The 12,070-nt window shown below is 40.6% G+C and overlaps 1 protein-coding gene across 9 annotated transcripts in view; it reads right to left on the bottom strand.

Annotated features, from left to right (window-relative positions):
- Window positions 1-3,696: 3,696 nt before the first annotated feature.
- The window catches only part of LDB2 (LIM domain binding 2), a 218,114-nt gene continuing 209,740 nt past the window's right edge, over window positions 3,697-12,070 (bottom strand). For 4 of the 9 annotated variants that reach the window (XM_065633695.1, XM_065633697.1, XM_065633696.1 and 1 more), the window contains exon 8: window positions 3,697-4,819. In XM_065633695.1, the coding sequence (XP_065489767.1) occupies window positions 4,589-4,819 (231 nt within the window). In that variant the 3' untranslated portion in view covers window positions 3,697-4,588. Of the gene's footprint in view, window positions 4,855-7,493; window positions 7,640-12,070 lie in introns of all 9 variants that reach the window. The other 5 variants (XM_065633700.1, XM_065633703.1, XM_065633702.1 and 2 more) reach the window with 3 other exon arrangements.

The following is a 12,070-nucleotide window of genomic DNA, read 5'->3' as shown; positions in this document are numbered from 1 at the left end:
TTAGAGACTTCCATAAGTGACTCTTTATCTAAAGGTACCATCTGCCATTCTGCAGTGCTGAGGCACCACCAGACTTCCTAATAGAAGCATGATGATATGCTAGAGTAACATCAGTTCTATGGGATGTTAAATATTCAGTAGCTCTTCTTACATAGTAGAAGATTCAGGCCTTAGCCTTGTATAAAAATCTGCTGTCAAAAAGCTAGAAAAAACATACAAATCATCCGGTCCCACACAGTAAAACCAGCTGCTGGGGTTACTTGTGCCCCAGGGCAGCTTTAATTTGGATGTGCAATATATCACCATAGGGCTACTTGATCAGAGTTGCAGTCTCAGGAAATATTTTCAGGACTATTCAATTTCCATTAGCAGTTTCTCCAGGATATATTAGGAACAAACTGGGTTTCCTTCAATATCAATCATTCATGTTTTCTCTTTCATCCTGTCCTTGCTAAAATGGAATTTTCATGGAGGCCATGAAATTGCAAAATTCAGCCTGTTCTTATGGCTGGTTCTATCATTTAGGCTCCTTTAATGGTGTTTCGCAGCAAAGGCTGGGGAAGGAACCTCTCTCCACCCTGATGTTAGAGAACATGCAGTAATGCTCAGTATTTTGCTTTTCCATTTGGTAGTTTCCTTCCCCTCTACCCCCATTTCTTCCTGCACACTTCAAGACTGAGTCTCCTTGGCAGCTCTCTGGCAATGGGTACTTCTGCTCTCTTCCACAAGGACATAAACTGGTTGCTCTTCCCCAGTGTGCAGGACTACAGGACGAAGGTTAAAAACTAGCTGCTTATGACTTTCACAGAGGCCTGTGATGCTGCAAGCATACCAATGCTAGCTACACCTCCCAAGGTCCCTTCCAAATTGAATTATCCTACAACATTGTTACATTCATACATACCAATTCAAAGATGATGAGACCTGAGGACACCTTCTTCCTGAAAAGACTATGAAGCTGTATATATTGCTTCTTGTTGTGAAAAGGGAGAAAGAAGGAGCTTTAAGAACTGAAATGTTCTCATGAGGAGCAGCTGGTGAGTCACTCGTGACTGGGAAGCTCCCTGAGAAGTGGACTTCGCTGACCCCAGACCAAAAAAAAAAGAAAAAAAAAAATTCCCCAAACAAAGCAATTCAAAGAATAACCAATACACCAGTGCTTATGATTCTTGCATGCTCCAAGTCCTTTGTAACAGCAACCAGCTTAGTTATCAGTGTTCTTAATCACTTTACTAATTATATGATTCTGCTTTTCTAAGTAAACTCCTGGAATTTCCTCCCTCTGATTTGCGGGGGCAATTCTCAGGGCCAGTATTTCCCTCCATTTAGCTAAAACAAACAAGAGCTTTCTCTTTGAAAGTATTTCGGCATCATGAGATAAGTTTCCTTCCTCCGTGTAATAATCGTGGAGCTCCTCAGAGGAAAGTGTCAACAATATTATTTCCTTCCAAATTCTCAGAGAAATACAATGTTCTTGTAGGTGGTGAGATTAGATTACAGTAAAATTAATTGTTAGTTTCAAGCTTGTATTCTTAGGCAGCAACCTCAGCTCTCATGAACGTGTCACTTCAACTCACCTGTGGCCCTCATTCACCTTTCCCACCTCTCTGCAGCAGGTGGTCGCGGAGCGCACAAAAGCTGCAGTGTCATTTAAACGCAACCCGCAATGGAGGGGCATAAAATCCAGTGGCTACAGTGATTGCTGTACCTTAATTCCCTACCTGTAGGGGCTGTTCCTGAGGACAGGGCACGAACACATGGCACTGGACGCAGGATCACAGGCTGACACGTTCACCGTGTCATTTGGAACACGGTAAGAAAAGCCCGTGCAGCAGCCCAGGGCAGGGGATGAGGGAAGCGGCGATGCCCAGGCTGCGTGGTCAGCTGCTGCACATCTCAAACCGCTTCACTGAGCCAGCCCACTCAGACATTTTCTTTCATGAATAAATGTGAATAAATAAAACCAGCTAGCTTCGTCTGTTATTCACCCTAATCACAATAGGGTGGATTGATAGCTTGTAGACAGGGTTTTTCAGGAGATACGGAGAAAGTGTCCTTCCAGATTAATTCAAGGACAGCACTCTAAGGAGTCTGCTACCCATTTTTCAAGCATTCCTATGTTTATTTACTGAAACAACAGGAGTAATAAGACATCATAAATCTTTTAAAAATTGAAATAGTAGTGCCAGTCTTGAAAGATTAATAATAAGGAACGCCTTTTAGAGTGTGCTCATGGAAATGTAATATGAATGATTAGTGTTTTTGAACATTAGAATTACAGTGTGTAATTGTAATGTTATAGCAGCTATATAGGAGCCAGTGATCCCTTAATGGAATACATTGTGAATTTAATTATTTACATGGAAAAATAAGGGCTGATACAGTCACTGAATGATAGACCTACTGTTTCCTACAGCCTGCAAGTGTTACGAAGAAGCAGTGTTCCTACCTATGTGGATACTCTCGGTCTGTGTTTGTTATTTAGTTAGTTTTAAATTCTGCCCTACAGTAGATAGGCTTTTGTGTCACGTAGGCTATCTTCTGCAAGGCTTCCAGAGGTGCCAAAATTCATTGAACGAGGATTTTGCTTGCAGGAGAATGGGGCCCACATCAGAGGCTCAGGTTTGTTCTTCAGGCAGGGAGGGACCTTCCCCCCTGAAGAACCAAGTGGCCATGCAGGGTGCTTTGCTCTGTGTTTCTTCTGCAATGGTGGTTTCAAAACTATTTGGCGGAATCACACCCAGCAAAAGCATGCTTAAAAAATATCTATATATGCTTGGGAAACACATTTCCCTAGAGTGGTTTCGGGGTACACTTAGGAAAAAAACAGGAACCCTTCAGGAGCTTTTGTAATGTCTGCAGTATTAAGAGTACAGTTTCAGTCAAGAGCAAAACATCACTCCCCTGCACAAAAGGCAGGATCGTGTGGATTCAGTATTTCTGAATTGTCCCTGTAAGTATTTGCCACCTGCTCGCAGGGCTCCTGAGCAGCGTGGGGACACAGGCTGTGCCTCTGGGCCCCCCAGCCCAGCCCAGGGCTCCCCCCGCCGGGCCGTGCTCAGAGCGGCTGCGCCAGCCCCAGCTTTCGCTTGCTCCCGTGAACAATTGATTTGATAGCAAAGGGAAGAAAGGAGGAGAACGTTTTTAAATCCTCTCAGCCCCAGTTGAGGGACTCACCGTGAAACTATCGGACAGAATTCAGCAGAGTGGAAATCCCTGCTCCGATAAGCCCCAGCCCCGGCAGGCGAGGGGTGCGGAGGTCAGAGGGAGGTGCGCTCGCTGGGTGCCCCTCGCGCGGGGCTCTCGCCGCTGGCTCCGACCTGCCGTGCTACGCACCATTAATGCTTAAAAAAGAGCATCTAACCAAATCGAGCTGTAAGCGATTCACACCTAAACTACAGACCTCCCTTTTTGCTGGAAAAAGATTGTAATTCACTGAAGCACTGACTCCAAAAACTCCTGGTGCATGATCCTGCACATGAGTGTTTGTTGCATGCGAGGAACTGTAAATGCACTATGTAAGAGCACGTTTGTTAACACAGTTTATTGGCACACTTATTGGCAAAGCATACATAAAATACAGTTGTATTATATAACACACTGACTCACTGTGTCTTTACATGATGAGTTGAACATATTAATATGTAAATGAAAAAATTAGTTTCTTTTATAAAGTTTCACATAAATACACCGGAATTTAAAAAAAAAAAAAAAAAAAGTAAAACAAAAAACGGTTTGGGGGCTTTACAAAAATATTATACAAGAAATATACTATGAAAAGAAATAACAACAAAGCCAACTCAGATACAATAATAAAAACACAGAAGTTTTAGATTTATTAAGCTGCCCACAAAGTTAATGGATTACATGGCTTTAAAATATCTGGATCGACAGCAATTTTACAAAGCGTAAACTCTCATAGGACTGGGTGTCTTTTTCCACATAAAAATATTTCTCATGTCTTTGATGAAAAAAAGACATTTCTTGTTTCAGCATTTTTATTAAATGATGGAAAGAGTATCTACTGGCATCAGCTAAACATAAATGAAAAATGCTGGATCCTTTAAATGATTAACCGATGAAAGAAAAGTTAAAGAAGGAACAAAAGTTACTTTAAATTACTTTTCCTTAAAAGCTGTTTCTTTTTTTCTGAAACAAGAAATTTCAGGTGCAAGTTGAAAAGCAGAAAATATATTACAATTGTAAAAAGTTTTACATAGTTACGTTAATGAGATCCTGAGCACTGATGACTTGTTAAAATATGGCCATTGTTTGATGAGGAAAAAAACAACCCCTTCCAATAAAATGTATTGTCAGAAATTTGCCATGAAACGCTACTTAATTTTCAATTATTTTAACTGAGGTCAGTGCCAGTATCATATTGTATGTGAATGCTTCCAAGAAATGTATAGGGAAGCTTATACAAGAGTTTTTCCCTAATTAAAAAAAATCACATCACTTTAGTTTAGAAATAGATACTGTATCTGTTGAAAGCTGTTTTTTTAAAAATTTGATTTTGAAGAATTCTGTGAAACAGTAATTAATAACCCACTGACATATGTCGCAGCGGGTACTGCTGCAGAATAACCTATTGGGAAGCTTGTGGTGTGGGGTTTTCAGATTTAGTCTCCTGGTTAGCAGGAGGTTTGCTGTTCCATGGGCTGTTATTTCCCAGTGCAGGTGAATTGTTGAAATCTTCTTCATCATCCATGCCATTTGCTGCATCATACTGTGTATTCTCTAATCTAGTGATAAGCCTTTCGTCTTCATCCCCAAATTCGCCGCCCATCAGAGTTGGTTCTCCTACCACCATCACATCCTGTGAACAGCACCCAATATTTGTTATATGGAAACCTTGAGAGAGAAAAAATCAACTTAAAAAAATTATGTTAGAGAATTTGCATCTCTTAACTTTGTGATCTTTGAACAACAGAGTTAAAAGTTCCTGCATAGTAGGAACCAGGAGACAGGCTTACATTTTCTTTCTAATTTAAATGAAAAACTGTAACACATCTCTCTAGCCGCATGCTCATGGCTCTGGATCTCAGAAACCCCAGAAGTGAAAAGCAGGTAGACTGAAAAATGTGCACGATCTTAAGCAAATAAGCAGGCTATGAAGCTGCCTTAATCTCCTGCTTGAAGTATTTAGCCTTTACCCAGTAATTCTTTCCTGAGCCATTTTATTTGGAAAGGCACCAGGGTACATCTCAGTTGCAACTCGGCGCTATGTGTATGTTAAAAGTAGTTTAAAAGAAACGACATTTCTCATCCTCAGACTTCTCAAATGTGGAGCATAGCACTCTAATAAAGATGGTAACTCTCTTATCCATAGCCAGCCAAGCCCTTTTACGCATCCAATATACTTGACATCCTGCTACTTAATTATGGTAATTAATTTAGGTAAAGTTTTCGATAAAAACAATGTTCACACTGATTTGACAATTTGCATAGCTAATTAAGTCATTAGCAAAAACCTGCTGATTGCCAACAAGCCCTGAATTTACCATCTGTTATTTCATGGTGCCTGTCACCTAACTCCATGTAGGCAACCCTGCCGCCAATCTGTGCAGTAAGAGGACCAATCTGTCCAGCTGGTACCGTAAAAGGAAGATGAAGAGTGCTAATTATAATTACACTGATGAAGCTAGTAGTCATCAAAAACTGAAGCATGCAAGAAAGAATTCATCTAATCACTGCTTTAAGTACAAATTGTCCTTCCATGAAAACAAGTAAACCGCCTACTGTACTCCAGTGCATCACACATTTGCTGCAAAAAACCTAACCAGCATGGGATAGAAAGGTGCAAACTTGAGATTGGAAAGCAAAGGTGCAAAGCCAGCGAGCTCTCTTGTTCTCTCTGTTCAACGGAGAATCAGGCTGCTGTGCTCACCGCTACAGAAATGTGTGGGATGCATCTTTTCATGCAGCTCAGGTGGCAGGGCACCAGCTAGCGTTGGGTGAAAGTGCAGTGATTCCAGATGTCTAGCTTTGTACCTGCTGATTTAACAAGCCTTTCCAAGAATCCTAGCAAATAACAGATTCGTATTTTAAAGGATCTGTTTCTCCTTATGAATGTAAAAACATTTGTAAAAAGCAAACAGCAGACAAATGTTTCCATTCAGTAAGGTTTCTTTTTGATCAGATATGTACTTCCTTCACCATGAAACAATACAAATTTTTGCCTGTAAGTATTTACACTGTTTCTCCATATCCCTCAGCAAAGGCTGACATGCTACAGAAGAATGTTTATATCACATTTTCAGCCTGTGCTATGGTAAAAATTTATGAATAAATGGAAACCGTTACGTGATTTCTTCTCTACATGGTCTATATTTGGTTAAATAAAACTCACACATAGCTTTGCAACATAGAAGTTTAAGAGACAAAGGCATTTATAACCAAAAGTTTATCCTAATTTATTTAGTCCCTCTAAACAACAGCCAATGTACAGTGCGCACTGCTGAACCAGACCTGACCCTGTTGTATTGCAAGAGCATGAATGACAAGAGAGACCCGGCAGAGGACAGCAAGTTAGGTTTGAGCGTGCGGTGTGACACGGCAGGCACAAGGACCACAGTGGCTGAAAGTCGGAGTCACGGACCGAGGTGGCAACAGCTCCTCGTACTTCAATGCTCTTGAGTACGGACCTCAAGTTCTCCCTGTTGCCATACCAGCAAGAGGTTGGCAACTTGGATAAGACTTAGAGAAGTGCATCAAAAATGACTGTGGGGCTGGAACAGCTGGCTGGGGAGGCCACGGGAAATAATTAAATGTGTTTCATCCACCAAATGATTGGGAGGGGAAAATATACTTAACAGCTGCAAGTGCAAAAGGAAGAGGATCATTTTAGGCCAATGTGATGAGATGTAAACTAGGGTACTAAGATGGCATTTAGTAAACAAAAATATAACCCCCACTGCTAAGACAATATCCCTGTTACTGAGAACCGCAGAGTGAGGATTAATGACCCCAGTGGAACAGTGCTAGCTTTGCTGCTCAGGTCACCTAACACTGGGCTGGGAAAAACCTCAATCTGTGGCAGGAAACATTCGTGCATCAGCGGGGAGATGCTCAATGACCTTGTAAGTATTTCCATCTCTAATTTCTCAGATTCTTTGCAAATATTATTCCCTTAATATAATGACACCCACTGAGAGGACAGTTTGCACTTACATTTCTCTCCGTGCTATTGAGTATCTGTCTCTCTGTCTGGGATTTAAACTACAATTATATTGAAGTTAGTGGAGTTATCCCTCATTCTATTTAAAAGATAGATATCACAGCATTAGTTACAGGACATTTAAAATATATATATATATATATATATTCTTGACAATCCTGCCACTTATGTCAGGCAAAAATAGTGTCTCAGGAAGCGCACATGCTGGTTCCTCCCCAGAGAGGATTCTGCTCCTCAGACTGAAAGCTGAAGACCCCACCGAGTGCACCCCATTGAACCTCCACTCACTAGATCCCGTGCAATGACCACCAACCTCTGAGGAGGACTGGAAGTGACTCCTTTTAGAGCCCCTCAATGCTTCTCCTTAAATTGGCCAGTGGGGGTCACTGCTGTTGAATGACACAAGGCTCCATCCCTCCCAGGGTTGAGGCTGCAGCTCTGGAGTGCTCCTAGCTCCTGCTCATGGAGTGAGAAGCAGAATCCAAGAATTAAACCCTAGTCTCTGGCACGGCAGCACACACTGCTATGGCCTAGTTATGGTAGCACATATTTGACTAGATTAGTTTAAAAAAGATTTAGACTGTAGTCACTCAATCTTATTAATTTACTCTGTGATTAGAACAACATTTTTGGTCAAGGAATGTCTCATGATAGTAAAATATGGTTGCAGTGAAGCACTGTAAATAAAGCAGTGGATGTTTTACATTACGTGATAGAAATGTATTATTTAAAATATAACCACAAAAGCAGCTTTCACGTATATCATACCTTTAATCCTGAAATAACCCTAATTGCCATCCAAACTTAAATTGATGCATAAAAGCTATACACAGAGGTCACTTCATACACAACTCAAATGCAAGCACTTCTATTTAACAGACCGGTCATTTCTCAAGCTTCATCATTTTATACCTAGCCTCAAAATTCATCTCTGCTATGCCCGGTTACATAACTAAACTTTTAAACTCGTGATTTTAAAGATCATCCCATGGCTAAATAATGTCTTACTGGAGTCTGGAAGTTTAAATGTGTGGTGGGCTATGTGAAATTCCCCATCCTTATGCCTGCCATCTCTGCTGCTGTTAATGCGCAGCCCCGCTCAATTTGTTAGGATGATTAGCTCATAGCTCAGGTGCCAGAGTCCCCAGAAGTAGAAGAACAGTGCTTCACAAGTCTGAGATAACTACAAATGTCAGAAACTATCAAGTATATTGTTCAAGCAAGCCTCATATTCCAAGGACTGAAAATTGCACTAGTTTTAGCAGCCAGCATACCTCTAAGTGCGTGCTAAGTCGAAAGAAGGTTACTCCCTTCCTTCCTTCCTGCCTGCCTTCCTTCTTGCCTGCCTTCCTGCCTTCCTTCTTTTAATAATTGACTTCTTATCTCCTTGCCACAAAAATTATTAATGAGTGAGAGCCCCCTTGCTGCCCACACTGCCTCCAAGACAAAAACATTGGACCGACATTGGTGTTGAAATGATCTATAGAAATGGAACTGACATTTTAATTAGGTTTCAGAGTAAACACTTTCTAGAAGAAAATTGTTATCTTTCACATCTTATCATAGTCCTCTCTGTTAACTTGATATTCTCGTCTTGTTTGGAATATTCTTCCTAAAGCATAACAACTGAAAACCAGTTTGTTCACTCTCCTTACAGCTAAATCTTGGATTCTGAATTGCACAGTTCTGAGACAGAGGATCATTTCTGACACTAATCTTCTGGCTCTGGAACTGTAGCTCTGGTACTACATAACGAACCACCTAAAACCACCCCCTGTCTCTGAAACACGTAAGAGACCATACTGCTCCCTTCCTTATGGATTTGGCTTTTGAGGAGCTTACAGAGAACTACAAAGAGAAAAAGAGATTATTGAGGTAACTCACTTTAAGAGTTCAAGAAGGCTCTAATTAAGACTCTGGATGTAACAAAGAATATTTGATTTACTTAGTGGCATGTAGTGATGCTTTATTCTTTCCAACAAAATACTTCACTGGGTTCATGGTTACAGTATTACACTCAAAAGGATCTCCATGAGTAAATTAGTAAATCAGTAAATCCGCCTATTAATTTCTATGGCTATGACTGGGAGCAGCCTAGAGCAATGGTTCTTAGAGTTTGTGACAGTTGTGCATTGTTGTCAAATTTCCAGTTTCAAATAGATGAAAATGGATCAATCTGCACATTTTTTATTAAACTTACCAGAAAGTAATATTTAAGCGATATGGCTGTACGAACCTCTTCTGTTGATCTTGCATACACCTGTAATCCACAGATCACAGTGTACAAGTCACTGCTCTACATACAGGGGCCTGGGCTTGGAAGAAAGTTTTATTTGAAGGAGAAGAATATGAAAAATGCAAAGGAATACAATTTTAGGCTGTAAAGAGGCTTGAAAACCGAGCAAAGACCTGGGAAAACACTGCAGACAGCTTCAAATATCAGAGGAAATTAATACTGTGGAAGTATAAGGCAGTGACACACCTAAGTGAGATAACTAATTTATTTAAAATCATAGGAAAGCTACCATTAGAAAGGTTGGTTTTCTATGAACCTTGCAGAAGGAGTCTTGCCCATCTTTGCTCTTTTTTTGGAGGAAAGAGGAAATTGGTAATTCCAAATTCTGCACAATGGGTTAATGTTTCTTCTAAAGATCAGACATGATGGAGAACGTGAACAAATCTGAGAACAGTTCAAAAGCCTGGCATCTGCTGAGACTAAGACAGCTGAGCGGACTACAGTTTCTGGGTCCCTGTTCTGCCAGCTGTCTTTAAGCACTAAAAAAAGCCAGTGCATCTGTGGAAATCAATGCAAGTATTGAGCCTGCACCAATGAGAGCCTGAGAGAAGAAAACTTCTGGTGAGAAAAAGGTTTTTGTATTTGTGCCTTTGGAGAGACTTTAGTGGCACTCGGTTCTACCTCCAACACACAACAGTGTCTTGCCACAGCACTTACAGATTCAGGTCAAAAGAATCACTGGAAAAGTCATAGGCCAGCCTAGACATGAGTTGTGCAGTGCAATTATGCAGCATACTGGCTAACCACATCTGTCTTAAGAATGTAGGAAATATATAATATGTAGGAAAGGTGTTAAACAAGGGACTTGGGCAGGAAGAGTCATATTGACAAGAGGAGATGCTGAACTAGTCTGCAGCTAGTAGCATGAGAACAGAATCATAGAAACCACATTACAAAGGAAAATGAATGTAATAGAGTGCAAGTGACTGTCAAAGGGGCAAAACTTTGTATTTTATTTAGAGGGGTTGAGAAACTATAAAAAATAGTTAGAGATATGAGGACAGACTGAGACTGCTCCTTTTCAAAATTACTTTTGAAATTACTGATGAGAGGGAAGATGCATACCTAGCCACTGACAGAGACCCTTAAGATGTTTTTGAAGACTGTGTTATTAAAGGTGTACCAGAATGTGTTAGAACAGTCAAAGTGCTAATAAATTTAAGTCAACACAATGGGCACAAATGATACTGATTGATTAGGCTTCAGCAACTGAACTTCAGGCTGCAGTGCCAACCTGACCCTTGCATGGAAATGCAACCACATCATTTCACTTTCTGGGCTTGGCTCTGTATTGTCAGTACTGTCCCTGCCTGAAGAGCTGATCTGAAAATACCCAGGTAGAGGAAATGGAACCTCCTATTGCTGAAGAAGAACACATATGTGACAAAAAACGTTCCATCTCATTGATCAAGGTTTGCTTAGCTCCATGTATTTATCTGAAGATCTGGAAGGGCCTATGGAGACAATCTCTCTTAAGTTTCAAGCTTTGTCATAGCTGATGGTCACTTTCCAGTCACTGTCCTGAACATGGAACACTTTCCTCTCCAAGTGTGAAGACCTCATTAAAGAAACAGAAGTTAATGGTGTGGGTGAGAAATGTGGATGAGAGACATGGTAAGTTCACACATATGCACAGCATTACTGTAGGAGCAAAAGCGAATAATTACTAACAACCTAAACCAAGAAACACTGCACAGAATAGAGACTAAGAACGTATTCTTTAACCAGGATTAATTTACTATCAAAGTGAAACAAATATAAGAGCATAAAAGGGACAGGAAATTATGAGTTCGATTCTATTACGGTGGAGAGACTGAAATCACTGGAGAAGAAGAGGAAGCTGAAGTACATGACTTCATATTAATCCAGGTTTGGTATGCACAGGTGCTCATTGTTGGGGTTCTCCAGAGACGAGGATGGGAAAAGTGGAACTGAAACTAGCTCGGGGTATGTGAATCATCTGGACAGTGATTTCATTCCTCTTCTCTAACAATGAGGAGGAAAATGCTTTTAACACTGAAAATGAATGATTTCAGTATTTTTTTTCTACTGAGCAGGAAAGTCCCGTTCACAGAAAGCTCTATAGCCAAATGAAACTCTTAGTTAGTTGAAAACCGTCAAATTGTGTTTATGGGTATCTTGTCTTCTATCGCATATAAGGGAAATCAAACACTAACTACTGAATGATTCACTTGAAGGAACAGTTAAGAGAAAAAACCAGAAAGCAAGTTACTGCTACCTGCAGCTAACTTCAGAAAGAAGTGGCATGCCTGTAATAAGGCCCACTTCAAAGAATGCATAATTTTGAAAAAACATGGTAGCATCTCTCTATTTAATTGAAAAGTGTTGAATAGTTTTACACCAAAATATCCTACTGCTAAAATTATTTTCAGTTCTGTCTACTCTCCAGGGTGGCCCAACCATCAGTTCCATCTGGTTTGCTATCTTTGCTGTGGGGAAGATGGGAAGAGCTGTTAGTATGTCAAACTGAACAGCATTTTCCACTTTGTAGAGGGAAAGGAGATGCATCCTAAAAATGGAACCTGATCCTCCATACAAAAGACTTTGGACCATCTCGCTACTCTGGTACAGAA

This window comes from Caloenas nicobarica, chromosome 4 (assembly GCF_036013445.1).
Source record: "Caloenas nicobarica isolate bCalNic1 chromosome 4, bCalNic1.hap1, whole genome shotgun sequence".
In the NCBI taxonomy this organism is placed as follows: domain Eukaryota; kingdom Metazoa; phylum Chordata; class Aves; order Columbiformes; family Columbidae; genus Caloenas; species Caloenas nicobarica.
This window is presented reverse-complemented; position numbering and strand designations above follow the sequence as displayed.